The sequence below is a fragment of the Pristis pectinata genome, chromosome 4 (assembly GCF_009764475.1).
Source record: "Pristis pectinata isolate sPriPec2 chromosome 4, sPriPec2.1.pri, whole genome shotgun sequence".
Taxonomy (NCBI): domain Eukaryota; kingdom Metazoa; phylum Chordata; class Chondrichthyes; order Rhinopristiformes; family Pristidae; genus Pristis; species Pristis pectinata.
Window position 1 is genome coordinate 58614277 of NC_067408.1, and position 17791 is coordinate 58632067.

The 17791-nt window shown below is 46.1% G+C and overlaps 1 protein-coding gene across 1 annotated transcript in view; it reads left to right on the plus strand.

Annotated features, from left to right (window-relative positions):
• The first annotated feature begins 8883 nt into the window (after window positions 1-8883).
• The window catches only part of LOC127569636 (hexokinase-2-like), a 42211-nt gene continuing 33303 nt past the window's right edge, over window positions 8884-17791 (plus strand). Inside the window, 2 exon segments of the mRNA XM_052014436.1 lie at window positions 8884-9069; window positions 14120-14291. Of these exon segments, the coding sequence (XP_051870396.1) occupies window positions 8884-9069; window positions 14120-14291 (358 nt within the window).

A 17791-nucleotide genomic window follows, 5' to 3' on the forward strand; every position in this document is an offset into this window, starting at 1 on the left:
TCCTCGCTGTCCACTATGCCCCCAGTCTTGGTGTCACCCACAAAATTGCTGATCCAGTTTACCACATTATCATCTGAATCATTAATATAAGTGATAAACAGCAACGGACCCAGCACCAATCCTTGCAGCGCACCACTAGTCACAGGCCTCCAATCAGAGAGACAACCATCTGTTACCACACTCTGGCTTCTCCCACTAAGCCAATTTTGAATCCAATTGGCTACTTCACACTGAATGCCAAGCATGCGGGACTTTGTCAAAGACCTTGCAAAAGTCCATGTAGACAACGTGGACTTTTCTTCATTGACCTTCTTGGTAACCTCCTCAAAGAACTCTATAAGATTGGTTAGACATGACCTACCACGCACAAAGCCACATTGACTATCCCTAATCAGGCCCTGTCTATCCAAATACTTATATATCCTGTCCCTTAAATTACCTTCCAATAATTTACCCATGATTGACGTCAGGCTCACTGGCCTATAATTTCCTGGCTTAAACAACGGAACAACATTATCTATCATCCAGTCCTCCAGTACCTCACCCGTGGCTAAGGACATTTTAAATATCTCTGCCGGGGCCCTTGCAATTTCTGCACTAGCCTCCCACGAGGTCCGAGGGGACACCTTGTTTGGCCCTGGGGCAGCCAGCACCTCCTCTTCTGTAATCTGGATATAGTGCATGACCTCACTACCCTTTTACCTCAGTTCTATGGTCTCTGTGTCTGTATCCAGAGTAAATTCAGATGCAAAAAATTAATTTAAGATCTCCCCATCTCAGCTCCATGCATAGATGGCCATGCTGATATCCAAGAGGACCAATTTTATCCCTTTTGCTCTTAATATGGCTATAGAAACCCTTGGGATTCTCTTTCACCCTGTCTGCCAGAGCAAAATCATGTCCTCTTTTTTTGTCTCTCCTGATTCTCTCTCAAGTATTTTCTTGCATTTCTTATATTCCTCAAGTGCCTCATTTGATCCTAACTTCCTGTACCTGATATTTTGCCTCCTCGTTCTTCTTTACTAGGGCCTCAATATTCCTCGATAACCAAGGTTCCCTAAACATGTTAGCCTTGCCTTTTATTCTTACAGGAACATACAGATTCTGCACTCTCAATATTTCACTTTTGAAAGCCTCCCACTTACCAAGCATCTCTGCCTGCCAGATTCCCTTATGATGCCATCAAAATTGGCCTTACACCAATTTAGAATCTCAACCTGAGGACCAGTCCTATCCTTCTCCATAATTATCTTGAAAGTATATGGAATTATGACCACTAGATCCAAAGTGTTCCCCTACGCACACTTCTGTCACCTGTCCTGTCTCATTCCCAAAGAGGAAATCCAGTAATCATGCTCTCTCTAGTTGGGATTTCTCCATATTCATTGAGAAAACTTTCTTGAACACATTTGACAAACGCTATACCATCCAATCATTTACAGTATGGGAGTCCCAGTCAATATATGGAACGTTAAAATCACCTAATATTCACAACCTTATTTTTCTTGCAACTGTCTGCCATCTCTCTGCAAATTTGGTCTTCTAACTCCAACTGACCTTTGGGAGGTCTGTAATATAGTTCCATTAACGTGGTCATCCTTTCTTATTCCTCAGTTCCACCCATATTGCCTCAGTAGACAAGCCCTCCAGTATGTCCTCTGTGAGCACTGCCGTGACATTTTCCCTGATGAGTAATGCCACCCCTCCCCTTTAATACCTCCCTCTCTATCATGTCTAAAACATCAGATCCCCAGAACATTGAGCTGCCAGTCCTGCCCCTCCTGCAACCAAGTCTCACCTTATAACTCATAATTCCATGTGCTGATCCATGCTTTAAGTTCACATGCCTTACCTACAATACTCCTCGCATTGAAATAGACATATATCAGAATATTAGTCCCACCATGCTCATCAACCTGTCGATTTCTGTCTTTGGTTGTAGGCTTAACATCTACTTTCCCCACAGCCACTCCACTTTGCTGTCCTGCCGCTCTGGTTCCACCCCCTGACACACTAATTTAAACCCCCGCCAAGCAGCATGAGCAAATCTTTCTGCAAGGATATTGGTCCCCCTCCAATTCAGGTGCAAACCAATGATCGAAAAATCTGAAGCCCCCCCCTCCTGCACCATCTCATTAGCCACATGTTAAACCGGACTATCTTCCTACTTCTTGGCTCACTAGCACATGGCGGGGGTAGCAATCCTGAGATCACCCCCTGGAGGTCCTGTCTTTTAACTCAGCTCCTAACTTCCTGAACTAGCTTTGCAGGACCTCATCACCCTTCCTACCTATGTCATTGGTACTGATGTGGACCACAATTTCTGGCTGTTCACCCTCCCCATGAGCAAACTTACTAATCCACCCATCTACATTTTCATCCAAGTCATAACAGCAGAGGTCCCAGTACTGACCCCTGTGGAACACCACTGGTCACAGACCTCCAGCCAGAATAACACCCTTCCACCACTACCTTCTGTCTTCTATAGCCAAGGAATTTTGAATTGAATTTATCAAGTCATCATGGATCCCACTGCCCTCCACTCTCCCTCTGCAGACTACCATGAATGCCTTACGAAAGTCCATGTAGACAACATCCGCAGCTCTCATCTATCACCTGCGTCACCTCCTCAAAAAACTGAATCAAGTTAGTAAGACACGACTTGCCCTGCACAAAGCCTTGCTGACTATCCCTAATAACACCATGCTTTTCCAAATGTAAATAAATCCTATTCCTGAGAATCCTCTCTAGCTTCCCTATCGTTGATGTGTGGCTCACTGGCCTATAATTCTTTGAATTATCCCTATCGCCATTCTTAAATGAAGGAACAACATTAGCTACAGTCCTCTGGGACCTCACCTGTAGCAAGAGAAATCTTGGTCAATCTCATCTCAATAACCTGGAGTACATCCCATCTGGCCCTGCGGTCTTATCCAACTTAATGTTCTTCAAGAGACCCAACACTTCCTTCTTCTTGATATTAACATGCCCTAGAACATCAGCACACCCTTCCCTGATCTCACTATCCTCCAGGTCCTTCTCTTTGGTAAATACCATTTAGGACTGCACCAACATCTGCTGACTCCAAGCAAAAATTCGCTCCTTCGTCCTTGAGTGGTCTTAATCTCTCCCTAGTTATCCTCTTGTTTTTAATATGTATAAAATGCCTTGGGATTCTCTTTAATACCACTTGCCAAGGACATTTCATGGCCCCTTTTGGCCTTCCTAATCCCCTGCTTGAGCACATTCCTCCTTTTTTCTAGATTCTTTAAGCGCCCTATCTGATTTCGTCTTCCTTATCCTTACATATGTTTCCTTTTTCTTTTTGACCAAGTTCATTACCTCTTTCATCATCCAAGGTTCCCAAATCTTGCCATCCCTGGCCTTCCTCCTTACTGGAAACATACTGTCGTGAATTCTGACTAGCTGGTCTTCAAACATCTTCCACATGCCAGATGTGGATTTGCCAAATACAGGCACTCCCAATCTACTCTCCCCAGCTCCTCCCTAATATTGTTGTAACTTGCCTTCCCCCAATTTAGCACTTTCCCCTGAGGTCCAGTCTTATCCTTAGGCACTGAAGAAATTCTGGCCGTCTAAGGCTCTTACATGAAGGAAGTCCCAGTCAATATTGGGGAAGTTAAAGTCATCCACTATGACAACCCTGTTGCTTTTACATCTTTCCATAATCAGCTGATATTTCTGTTCATCTACCTCCCTGCTGTAGGAAAGATGCCATTAAGCTGGAAAGAGTGCAGAGGAGATTTATGAGGATGTTGCCAGGACTCGAGGGACCAAATTATGGAGAGAGGTTGAGTAGGTTGGAATGAGGAGTGATCTTATAGATGTGTATAAAATCATGAGAGGCATAGATAAGGTGAATGCCACACAGTCTTTTTCCCAGGGTTGGGGAATCAAGAACTAGAGAGCAGAGGTTGAAGGTGAGAGGGGAAAGATTTAATAGGAACCTGAGGTGCAACTTTTTTACACAGAGGATGTTACGTATATGGAATGAGCTGCCAGAGGAAATGGTTGAGACAGGTACAATAACAACTTTGAACAGGCAGTTGGACAGGTACATGGATAGAAGAGGTTTAGAGGGATATGGGCTAAGTGCAGGCAAATGGGACTAGCTCAGATGGGAATCTTGGTTGTCATGGACCAGTTGGGCTGAAAGGCTTGTTTCCATGCTGTATAACTCCTGTCCCTCTCACAACCAAGTCTCTGTTCTGGCCACAACATCATAGTTCCATGTACTGGTCCAGGCTCTAAGTTTATCTGCCTTATCCATAATACTCCTTGCATTGAGATAAACACACCAGCCCATCAGTCCCTCCATGTTCATTAACCTGTCCCTGTCTGTCTTTACCATCAGTCTTACTTTTCCCAACCTTCCCCTCAGTCTCTCCACCTGTTGCCCTGTTGCTCTGCTTCCCAACCCCCTGCCACACTAGTTTAAACCAAATAGCACTCATGAACCTCCCTTTGAGGATATTAGTTCCCCTGAAGTTTAGTGCAACCTGTCCTTTGAGTCATACAGTTATACAGCATGGAAACAGGCCTTCCTGCACCAGCTTCTTAGCCATACTACTTCTTGCCTCAGTAGCATGTGGCGTGGGGAGTAATCCTGAGATTACCACGCTGGAGGTCCTGTTTTTTCAAACTTTCCACCTAACTCCCTAAATTTTCTTCGAAGGACCTCATTTCTCTTCCTGCCTGTGTCGTTAATACCAACATGGACCACAACTTCTAGGTGCTCATCCTCCCCTTTTAGAATGTCCTGTGCCCACTCAGAGACATCCTTGACCCTGGCACCAAGGAGGCAACATACCTTCCTGGAGACTTACTCGCGGCCACAGAACTGCCTGTCTGTGCCCTTGATTAAAGAGTCCCCTATCATATCACTTGCCTAGATTTTGCCCTCCGCTGCTGTACAACAGAGCCAGTCATGGTGCCACTGATCTGGCTGCTGCTACCATTATCACCTGAGAGGCTATCCCCCCAACAGCATCCAAAACAGTTCACTTGTTTGAGAGAGGGACAACCACAGGAGTCTCCTGCACTACCTGCCTGCCTCTCCTGGCAATCACCAACCTACCTGACTGAACCTGTGGTGTGACCACCTCCCGAAAACTCCTATCTATAACACCTTCTGCCTCCTCTAAGCTCCTCAGAAAGTTCAACTGCCGCTCCAACCGATCCATGCAGTCTGAGAGGAGCTGCAGCTGGACACACTTCCTGCAGATGTACTCGTCAGGGACACTAGACTGCTCCCTGATCTCCCACATCTGTCAGTGGAGCAGACCACTCCACTGACTGACATTGCTGCCTACTTTAATAAACTACTGATCTTTGGAGAAAATGAAAATCCTTACCCCACTGCTGCTCACTTAAGCCCAGTATTCACCAAAGTCCACACTCTAGCTTACCAGCAGCACTTCCAACCTCAACACAGCCCTTCAGAAAATGGCCGGTCCAAAATGGCCGCTCTGCTATAGCCTGCTTCCACTTTTGTTCACTGTTAGGGCAGCTGCTTGTGAAACTAACTACTTACCTGCAATGGACTGTTTAAATCGGTAATTGGTAATTGGGCGGCACGGTAGCGTAGCGATTAGCGCGATGCTATTACAGTGCCAGCAATCGTGGTTCGATTCCCGTCGCTGTCTGTAAGGAGTTTGTACGTTCTCCCGTGGGTTTCCCTCGGGTGCTCCGGTCTCCTCCCACATTGCAAAGACGTACGGGTAGGTTAATTTGGGTTTAAAATGGGCGGCACGGACTCATTGGGCCGGAAGGGCCTGTTACCACGCTGTAAATAAAATTTTAAAAAAATTTAAAAATTTAAAATTTAATTGTCACATGTACCAAGGTACAATGAAAAGCTTTTATTTGCATACCTTCCAGACAGATTATTCCATACATCAGTACCTTGAGGTAGTACAAAGCAAAAAAAAAATGTAGAATATAGGGTTACAGTTAGAGAGAAAGTGCAGTGGAGATAGACAAACGCCAGGCACGGGGTCCCTAATGTCAGACAGGGGGATCCTAACGTCAGACACGGTGATCCTAATGTCAGACACCAGGGTCCTAACATCAGACACTGGGGTCCTACTGTCAGACACTGGGGTCCTAACATCAGACACAACATGAGCCACCTTTCAGAGATACCCACTGTGTTGTTTGGTGATGCACTTGAGGCGGTTCTTGTACAGGCTGTTCCCGCACACTGTACACTTCTTTGCCCTCATCTGCCATCCGAACACACAGTGGTGGTCCGTTTTGCCATGTGGCAATGAGGGAGGTCCTCAGTGGAGGTCTCTTTACACGGGAGTCCTCCCCCTTTACATTGGGGACCTGGGGTGGAAAGTGTTGCATAGAGCTGAACAGTGTAACAGATTCCTAAATCAGTATACAGACTCCCCAGCCACCTGTCATCTCTGTGGCCAGGAGGAGACAGTGTATCATGTATATTTGGAGCGTGAGAGGTTGCAGCCTGTATTTGAGTATCTGAAGGGACTGCTCTTCAAGCTTTGGATGCACTTCAGCCCCACGTTCCTGATCTTTGGTCACCCAGAGCGGAGGGAGGTGGGTCACTCGGGGGATCTCCTGGTTGGTTTGTTCCTGGGCCTGGCCAAGGTGGCCATTCATAGGTCTAGGCAGTGGGCGGTCGAGGGTTCTACCAGAGCTGATTGCCTGCCCCTCTTCCAGGGTTACGTCCATGCCTGTATGTCCCTGGAGACAGAGCATGCAGTATCCATGGGTACACACGGTATCCACGGGTATTCATAATGGCTTTCCAGGACAGATGGGTGCCACAGGGGCTTGAGCGCATTCTGGATAGTGATGACTGTGTTATAATTTAAAACTGTAAATGGAGTGAATTGTGGAATACTGTAATATTGTAATAATGTGATGCTGCTTTCACTGAATAAACCTTCTTTGGAAAAAGAGGAAAAAAGGGTCCTAACATAAAACAGCAAGGCCCTAACGTCAGACACCGGGATCCCAATGTCAGACAAGAGTACAGAGTACATCCCTCTCAGACTACATCCTGGTATCAGTTAGGGAGATGGGCTGAGGAATGGCAAATGGATTTCAACTTAGGTGATGCATTTTGGACAGTCAGACCAGCGTAGAACTTATACAGTGAATGGCAGGGCACTGACAAGTGTTGTGGAACAGAGGGACCTGGGAGTACAAGTGAACAGTTCGCTGAAAGTGTCCTGCGCAAGTAGACAGGGTGGTGAAGGTGGCATTTAGTACGTTGGCCTTCATCAGTCAGGGCATCGAGTTTAGGAGTAGGGACATTACTGTATGTTGCATTTATACTAGTCGTTGGTGAGGCCACACTTGGAGTATTGTGTACAATTTTGGTTGCCCTGTTATAGAAAAGATATTGTCAAGCTGGAGGGGCTGCAGAAGAGATTTACGAGGATGCTGCCTGGACTAGAGGGCCTGAGTTATAGGAAGAGGTTGGCCAGGTTGGAGGTTTCCTTGCCCATGTTTCATCTGATGCCATGAGGGCTGCTTCCTCCCAGCTGTACTATAGATTCACAGAATGGTACAGCACAGAAACAGGCCCTTCAGCCCACCTCATCCATGCTTACCATGATGCCTACCTGCACTAATTCCATTTGCCTGCATTCGGCCTGTATCCCTCTACTCCTTTCCTATCCAAGTACCTGCCAAATGCCTTTTAAGCACTGTAATTATATCTGCCTCCACTACCTCCTCTGGCACCTTGTTCCATATCCCCACCACCACAGTACTACCCCATCTGATGGGTCTGCCCTCCTAATGGACCAGGATGTACCCAGGGATTGTGATGGAGGAGTCTGGCACATTGTGTGTGGGCTATGGTTCTGTGAGAGTGGGTATGTCAGGCTGTACATTGACCATTCTGTGGGACAGCTCTCCCAGTGAAGACTCCAGTCCACAGATGTTAATAGGGAGAACTCTGCAAGGTTCGGTGTGCTGGAAAACCATTGCTGAGCCTGAAATTTTCTCTGGATAGATTCGAGGGGACATTTATTGTGAGAGGATTTGAGTCCAAGAGTAGAAACCTATTACTTCAATTACATGGATGAGAAGGGAAGGTGAACCATTGGAATTCTCTCCCTGGTGTGTGGAGGAATTCTCTCCCTGGTGTGTGGAGGAATTCTCTCCCTGGTGTGTGGGGAAATTCTCTCTCTGGTGTGTGGGGGAATTCTCTTCTCGGTGTGTGGAGGAGTTCTGTCCCTGGAGGTGTGGGGGGGAATTCTCTTCCCAATATGTGGAGGAATTCTCTCCTCGGAGGTGTGTGGAGGAATTGTCTCCCTGGAGGTGTATGGAGGAATTCTCTCCTAGGTGTGTGGAGGAATTCTCTCCCAGGTGTATGGAGGAATTCTCCTCCTGGTGTGTGGGGGAGTTCTCTTCCCAGTATGTGGAGGAATTCTCTCCTTGGAGGTGTGTGGAGGAATTCTCTCTCTGGTGTGTGCGGAGGCTCAGTTACTGAGTTCATTCAAAACAGAAATTGACAGTTTCCCAGATATTAAGGGAATCGAGGGATATGGGTAAGATATAGGACTGAGATCCATGGATGGCTGACTCCTGCTCCAAATTCTTGTTGTGTTCTACAGTAAGGGAAATGTTCAACAGACCAATAAAAGATAACCAAACTGTTAGCCAAGCAGGCATTGCACAAGTCTCATGTGGAGATAGTAGAGGTAATGTTACACATTACTACAATTCAATAATTTGTTGAGGAAAAATAGTGCCCTGGAGGACTTGTCAGATGTCACCTGGTTACAGACAGGAGATGTAGCAAGCCTAACTAATGTACCTGCCTCAACCATTCAGTACAGAGTAAAGTTGTTGCTGCCATGGAGTTGTCATGGAGTTGATATCATGAAAAGAGATTCCATGGTATCTGAGCAGACAGAGAAAAAGATCCAAGGATGTACTCAAAGAAATGCAGTGGCCCCACTGCCTCCTGCCTTACCTGTGGCCCATGACTACTTAAAGTGGAGAAGGAGTGTTCAGGCTGGTGTGAGGGACCTCAAGCCCATGCACTGGGGCAGAGAGGAGATTCAAGTAAGTGGCAGAAGGTGACACCAGCTCACCAAGTACCCACATGCCCACCTCATCAGGCACCTCCTGCCCCATCTGTGGAAGTGGCTATGGGTCCCACACTGGTCTCATCAGTCACCCTTGAACCCTTGAAGCAAGGCATTCTGATCCCAAGAGATTGTCTGACAAAAGGAATAATTCAGGGTAGCTTCTCAGTTGGAATAGAGGATTGGCTGACCAATGGCTAAGTGAGTGTTCAGATTGGTGAGCTGTAACCAATGAGATCAGTGAGGGGCTCCAACTGTTCCCCACCTGTGATGAAGGGAGCGGGTGTTACTGAGCCAACCTTGTTGACGATGTCACACTCAGAGGTGGGCTGGTGAGAGGAATACTTCCTCACATCATCAAAATGAGCATCTGAATCACCAAGGCACAGGAGGTTGTGGAGAAAGTGCTGAGCAATGGCACATGTGTAAATGGGTATTTGATAGTTGACATGGACGTGGTGGGCTGAAGGGCCTGTTTCTGTGCTGTACACTCAAACATAGAAAGAGACCATTTGGCTTATTGAGTCATGTACCCTATATTTTTCCATGTACCCTATATTGCCCACATTCTCATCAACTCTCCCTAATTCTGCCACTCACCTACATAACTACCTACTGTCCTGCACATCTTTGGGGTGTGGAAGGAAACCAGAGCACCCATGGGAAACCCATGCAGTCACAGGGAGAATGTGCAAACTCCACACAGACAACACCCAAGCTCAGGATTGAACCCGGGTTACCGGAGCTGTGAGGCAGCAGCTCTACCAGATGAACCATTGTGCTGCCCTATGCAAAGGAAGTTAGGAGTCTGCAGAGGGAGATGGATCGCTTTAGTGAGAGCGCAAAGTTTAGCTGATGGAACGTAATGTAGAACATAGAACAGTACAGCACAGGAACAGGCCCTTCGGCCTACAATGTTGTGCTGGACTAATTAAATTAGTAATCAAATGCTCAACTAAACTAACCCCTTCTGCCTACACAATGTCCATATCCATCCACTTCCTCACATTCTTGAACACCTCTATTGTATTTGCCTCCATCACCACCCCCAGCAGCACATTCTAGGCACCTCCACTCTCTGTGTAAAAAAACTTGCAACTTGCTCCTTTGAACTTACCCCCTCTCACCTTAAATGCATGCCCTCTAGTATTTGACATTTCGATCCTGGGAAAATGATACTGGCCATTTACTCTATCTATGCCTCTCGTAATCTTATAGACCTCTATCAGGTCTCTCCCGAGCCTCTGCTGCTCCAGAGAAAACAACTCAAGTTTGTCCAACCTCTCCTTATGGCACGTGCCCTCTAATCCAAGCAGCATCCTGGATAACCTCTTCTGCACCCTCTCCAAAGCCTCCACATCCTTCCTATAATGGGGTGAGCAGAACTGCACACTATATTCCAAATGTGGCCTAACTAGAGTTTTATAAAGCTGCAACATAACTTCCCAACTCTTGAACTCAGTTCCTCGACTAATAAAGGCAAGCATGCCATACACCTTCTTTACCACCCTATCAACTTGTGTAGCCTTTTTCAGGGAGCTATGGACTTGGGACCCCAAGAATGTTATGATATCCATTTGGTGGGAAGAATAGAAAAGTAGAAAGCAAATAGAAAAGAGGTCGGCATGGACGTGGAGGGACAAAGCTGAAGGGCCTATTCCTGTGCTGTATGACTGTGATCCATGTCTCTTCTGTGCTCAACCACCCCATAAGAACAGAGGGATCTGCATACCTGAGTGCATGAAACACAGAAGGTTGGCTGCCAGGTCCAGTAAGTAATTAGGAGATCTATGGACCATTGGCCTTAGATGCAAGAAGTATGAGTATACAGGTAGGGAAGTCTTTGGTGAGGCACACTTGGAACACTGTGCATAATCTTAATCTTACTTAATTTTAAAAATTTTTTTAAATTTTAAATTTATTTAAATTTTATTTACAACATGGTAACAGGCCCTTCCGGCCCAACGAGTCCATGCCACCCACTTTAAACCCAAATTAACCTACCCGTATGTCTTTGCAATATGGGAGGAAACCGGAGTTCCCGGAGGAAACCCATGCAGACACGGGAGAATGTACAAACTCCTTACAGACAGCGATGGGAATCGAACCCCAATCGCTGGCGCTGTAATAGCATCGCGCTAAGAAGCAGTGAGAAGATGGTTCTCTTGATTTCCTGGAATTCAGGAGCTACCTTTCCAGGGAGGTTGAGGTACACTGCCTGGAGGTTAGAAGAACAAGAGGTAAGCTCACTGTAAGGTTCTACTGACAATGAAGGGTAAAGGTAAGGAGATGTTTTCCCCTCTGGGATATCCAGAACCAGGGGTGCAATTATAGGGCATAGGGTCACCTGTTGTTGAGGAAGAATTTCTTCTCCCAGGGGTGGTGAACATTTGAATCTCTCTACTGTGGGAAGTTACAAAGGCAGACGCAATGAATATGTTCATGGCAGATGGTCAGGGATTCCAGGGAACTGAGGTCAATGTCAGGTCAGTCACAATCACACTGAATGGCATCCTTTTATATCGGGTTACTTTCACTCCACTGTTGATGAAAATCAAAGAACTTACATCTTGTTGTAATAATGCAGGAGGCCACAGACAGAAAGGTCAGTACTGGTCAGTGAGGGTAAATTAAAGGAGCAGACAACAGGGGCATCATGCAGACTGAGGACGGGTGCTCTGCAAAGTGAAACCAGCCAAGCATTTGGTTTTCTCCCACATAGAGGAGGCCACATTATAAACACTGATTGCAGTACATGGATTGGAAGAAATGCAAGGGTTGTCCAGGCCCCTGGATGGTGGGAAGGGAAGCAGTGAAAGGACGGGTGTTGTATTTCCTGCACTGGTAGAGGGTGAAGAGAGTGCATGTAAGCTTAAGGAAAATCCTAAGACATTTTCTAAGTACAGTATATTAAGGGCAAGTGGGTAGCTGTTGAAAGAGGACGGTCGATTAGAAACCAAAGTAGCAATCTGTTCATGGAGCCAGCAAAGTGGGTGGGTCTTCAATGAATTCTCTCTGACAAAGGGTCCCCAACCTACAATTATTGACTGTTTCTCTTCCCATAGGTGTGGCCTGACCTGCTGAGTATTTCCAGAATGTTTGGTTTTTATTTTGATTTCCAGCATCTGCAGTCTTTTGACTTTCATTAACTTCTCACTTGTATTCAGTGAGGACAAAACAGATTGTAGCTGGCAAATTCAGGGAGCTACATGGTGAAGTTCTAAAACAGGTTACCATTGGAAAGGAAGAACTAATAGATGTCTTTGCGAGTTTAAGAGTTTAAAAGTGGATAACTGCCCAGGGTCTGATGAGATGTATCCCAGGGTACTATGGGAGAGGAGACAACTTGGGCCCTGACAGAAATGTCCCAATCTCCTCTGGCTGTGGATGAGGTGCCATATGACTGGATGACAGAAAATGTGGTTCCTTTGTTCAAGAATGGAAGCAGGGGTGAGCCAGGGTGAGTGGTAGGGAAGTTTCTGGTGATAGTGCTGAGGGACAGGATTAATCTGTATTTGGACAGGCAGGAATTCATCAAAGATAGTTTAGCTTGGCTTTGTTAGGGGAAGATCCTGTCTGACCAATTTGATAGAATTTTTGCAAGAAGTAACTGATGTTGTCGATGTAGTCTAACTGGAAGGTGCTGACAAGGCCCCATGTGAGAGATTGGTCCACAAGGTTAGAGACCATGGCTATTCCCCAGCCCCACCACCTCATCTTTAGTCAATTTTTAATCTTGTCCCACTGAACTTATCTCCTCATACCTCAACTCTGTCCTGTCCCCCCTTGTCCAGTCCCTTCTCATCTACATCCTGAACACCTTGCTGTCCTCCACTATTTGACAATTTCCAATTCCCCGGCCCCACCACATCATCTGCACTAAATTTTGCATCCAGATTACAGCATCTGCTATCTCTTGCGTCTTCAGCACTCTTTCAGATCTGCTTCTGTACCAGTGCAGCACTCCCTCCGATCTGCCCATGCACCAGTGCAGCACTCTCTCAGAACTGTCTATGCACCAGTGCAGCACTCTCTCAGCTGCCCATGCACCAGTGCAGCACTCTCTCAGAACTGCCCATGCACCATTGCAACACTCCCTCAGGACTGCCCCTGCACCAGTGCAGCTCTCCCTCAGATCTGCCCATGCATCAGTGTAGCACTCCCTCAGAACTGCCCATGCACCAGTGCAGCACTCCCTCAGAACTGCCCCTGCATTAGTGCAGCATTCACTCAGATTTCCATGATTTTAGTTGGCCTTCCTGGCTTTGGACTTTGGTGCTCACTCTCACTGGAATGTGAAAGTTTAATTTTTTTGAGATTGAACTTATTTTGAGTTTAAAAATTATATTAGTATTGTCAAAGTATGATAATTATGATAAAGAAAACTGAACATAAATTAAATGCAAATCTGGGCAACGTCGACAAGTAATTATGCCTTCCCTGAGCTGGTGTTGAGGTGGACCATCTTCTACCCCACTGTAATAAGACTATTGAACGGTGGGGTAAGACTATAGGATGAGATGGACTATGATCCCACGATCTACCTTATTGCACTGCACTTTCTCTGTAGCTGTGACACTTTATTCTGTATTGTTATTTTTACCTGTACTACATCAATGCATTCTGTACTAACCCAATGAAACTGCACTGTGTAATGAATTGACCTATACGATCGGTATGCAAGACAAGTTTTTCGCTGTACCTCGGTGCAAGTGACAATAATAAACCAATACCAATACCAATACAATGGCTGTGGGCTCAAAGCCCTGCCCCCAGACCCAGGCACAGAAGTTTCTCCCTGAACTCAAGGTGATACCTTGGGCTAGAACTGATGGAGATTCTTTCCTCAGACCATTTTTATGTCCATATTCCTCGCAGCTTTCATCTTGAAGTGCTACCTTGATTTTGAACCTTTCTCTGCCTTGGTCTTGTACCAGATTCTCAGAGACTGAGACAAAGTGATGATGTAAATTTCTCATCTCCAGGGAAGTACATGGAATACATTCCTCCGCAATGGATGAGGACAGTGCAATGCAATTCAGCAGACTCTCAAGCCATTCAGATTGAGCAAGGAGCAGTTGCTGGAGGTGATGCGCAAGATGAGGGAAGAGATGGATTTGGGGCTAAGGAAAGACTTGCCCCCTGATGTCTCAGTCCACATGTTGCCCACATATGTCTGCTGTCTACCTGATGGCACGGGTGAGCTGTTGTGGATGTCAGATGCAACAAATATTTGTGAACAGTTCAAGGCATCAGTGGTACAACTACTGAAGCAAGTTAGGGCACCAGGAACTGAAGCAGTCAGCTTCCAGCAGACTTCCAGTGCCAGCTAACTCCTGTTAAACGATGTTGGCTCAGGAACCATGAGGGTAGAGTGGGTTGGGGGGGAGGGATTCTGTTTTACAGAAGCAGCTCGGCAGCTGTTGGAGCAGCAGGTCCCTTTCATGTCCGGTGAGTGTATTTAAAAAGTTGTGTGTTTCGCGGGCTTTTCTTTTACAGAAGTAGCCCCAGCAGCCATTGGAGCAGCAGGTCCCTTTCAGGTACAGTGAGTGTATTTAAAAAGCTTAGTAAGTGGAGGGTAACTGAAGGGTTAAACAGAGTGTTGAGTGCTTGATTAGACGGAGTGTGTACTTGAGATAATTGGCAGGGACAAATATAAGGAGGAGTAACTGAAGAGGAGCGGCCAGTGAGGAGCGGCTCAGGGTAGGAGTGGAGCTTGAGGCTTTGGCTCAAGAGGCTGAGGAAGAGCTTGCTCCCTGAGAGGTAAGGCCAGTAAGTTCCTTTAATTTAGTTAATGTAGGAGTAGGTAATGAAGGCAGCAGTTACAGCAGTCGTGTGCTCCGTATGCAGTATGTGGGAAGTCAGGGACAGCACACTTGTCCCTGATGACTACACCTGTAAAAGATGCATTCAGCTGCAGCTCCTGACAAACTGAGTTGGGGAACTGGAGCTGGAGCTGGATGAACTCCGGATCATTCATGAGGCAGAGGCAGAAATAGACAGGAGTTTCAGGGAGATAGTCACCCCTAAAAGTCAGGAGGCAGGTAGCTGGGTGACTGTCAGGAAAGGGAAGGGGTATAGACAGAAAAAGCAGAGCACCCCTGTGGCTGTTCCCATCAACAATAAGTATACCATTTTGGATACTGCTGGTGGGGACGACCTACCAGGGACAAGTTGCAGTGGTCGCGTCTCTGGCACCAAGATGGGACCCTCAGCTCAGAAAGGAAGGAGGGAAAAGGGGGAGAGCAGTAGTGATGGAGGATTCGATAGTTAGGGGGACAGATAGGAGGTTCTGTGGGAGAGATCGAGAATCCCGGATGGTCTGTTGCCTCGCTGGTGCCAGGGTCTGCAATATCTCGGATCGAGTTCTTGAAATTCTCAGGAGGGAGGGTGAGCAGCCAGATGTCGTGGTCCACCTAGGGACCAATGACATGGATAGGAAGGAGGAGGAGGTCCTGCAAAGAGAGTTTTAGGTGCAAAGTTGAAGGACAGGACCTCCAAGGTTGCAATCTCAGGATGCTACCCGTGCCATGAGCTAGTGAGGCTAGAAATAGGAGGATCATGCAGCTAAATACGTGGCTAAGGAAATGGTGCGGGAGGGAGGGCTTCATGTTTCTAGACAATTGGGCTTTGTTCCAGGGAAGGTGGGACCTGTTCCAACAGGATGGTTTGCACCTGAACTGGAGGGCGACTAACATACTTCCAGGTAGGTTTGCTAGTGCTGCTCCGGGGAGTTTAAACTAGATTTGCAGGGGGAGGGGAACCGGAGTGTTAGAGCAGATAGTGAGGTGGAGGAGGATAAAGGTCATGAGAGGACTGCAGGTATAGACAGAGATCAAAGGTTTGTACGTGATAGAAATGTTCTCAGGTGCATCTATTTCAATGCAAGGAGTATTGTAGGTAAGGCAGATGAGTTTAGGGTGTGGATTGGCATGTGGGATTATGACATTATTGCTATTAGTGAGACTTGGATGCAGGAGGGGCAGGACTGGCAGCTTAATGTTCCGGGGTTCTGTTGTTTCAGACGTGATAGAGGGGGAGGGATGAAAGTGGCATTACTAGTCGGAAAATATCACAGCTGTGCATAGACAGGACAGCCCGGAGGGCTTGTCTACAGAGGCCATATGGATTGAGCTGAGGAACAGGAAAGGTGTGGCCACACTAATAGGGTTGTATTATAGACCGCCCAATAATCAGAGAGAATTGGAGGAACAAATCTGTAGTGAGATAGCAAACAGATGTAAGAAACAGAAAGTTGTAATAGTAGGGGATTTTAGCTTTCCACATATTGACTGGGACTCCCACATTGTGAAAGGGCTGGATGGCTTGGAATTTGTCAAATGTGTTCAAGAAAGTTTTCTAAATCAATATATAGAGGTACCAACAAGAGAGAATGCAATACTTGATCTCCTATTAGGGAACCAGACAGGTCAGGTGACAGAAGTATGTGTAGGTGAGCACTTTGGGTCCAGTGACCATAATGTCATTAGTTTCAAGTTAATTATGGATAAGGACAGGTCCTGGTCCTCGAGTTGAGGTTCTAAATCGGAGAAAGGCCAATTTTGTGGAAATGAGAAAGAATCTAGGAAAAGTGGATGGGATAAATTGTTTTCTGGCAAGGATGTGTTCAGTAAGTGGAAGGCCTTCAAAGGCAAAATTTTGAAAGTGCAGAGTTTGCATGTTCCTGCCAGGATTAAAGGCAAAGTTAATAAGCATAGGGAACCTTGGTTTTCAAGGGATATCGGCGATCTGGTTAAGAAAAAGAGAAAGGTGTATAGCAGGTATAGGCAACTAGGAACAAATAAGGTACTTGAAGAGTATAGAAAAGTAAGAAAATATTAAAAAGGAAATCAGCAAGGCAAAAAAGAAGACATGAGGTTGCTTTGGCAGATAATGTGAAGGTAAACTCGAAGGGTTTCTACAAGTATATGAAGAGTAAAAGGATAGTAAGGGACAAAATTGGTCCCCTAGAAGATCAGAGTGGTCGTCTATATGTGGAGCCTCAGGAGATAGAGGAGATCTTAAACAGTTTTTTTGCATCAGTATTTACTCAGGAAACTGCATAGTGTATATGGAAGGAGGGGAAACAAGCAGTAGTGTCATGGAAACATATAGAGATTAAAGAGGAGGAGGTGTCTTGCTGCCTTACAGCGAATAAAGGTAAATAAAATCCCCTGGGCCTGACAAGTTATTTCCCTCAGACCTTGAGAGAGACTAAGTGTAGAAATTGCAGGGGCCCTGGCAGATATATTAAATGTCCTTAGCCACGGGTGCAGTGCCGGAGGATTGGAGGGTAGCTCATGTTGTTCCGTTTTTTAAGAAAGGATCTAACCAGATAATTACAGGCCAGTGAGCCTGACATCAGTAGTAGGTAAATTACTGGAAGGTGTTCTGAGAGATCGGATATACAAGCATGTGGACAACCAAGGGCTGATTAAGGATAGTCAGCATGGCTTTGTGCGTGGTAGATCATGTTTAATGAATCTTGTAGAGTTTTTTTGAGGAGGTTACCAAGAAAGTAGATGAAGGAAAGGCTGTGGATGTTATCTACATGGACTTTAGTAAGGCCTTTGACAAGGTCCCACATGGGAGGTTAGTTCAGAAGGTTCAGTCACTAGGTATCCATGGAAAGGTTGTAAACTGGATTTGAAATTGGCTGTGTGGGAGAAGACAGAGTGGTAGTAGACGATTGTTTCTCA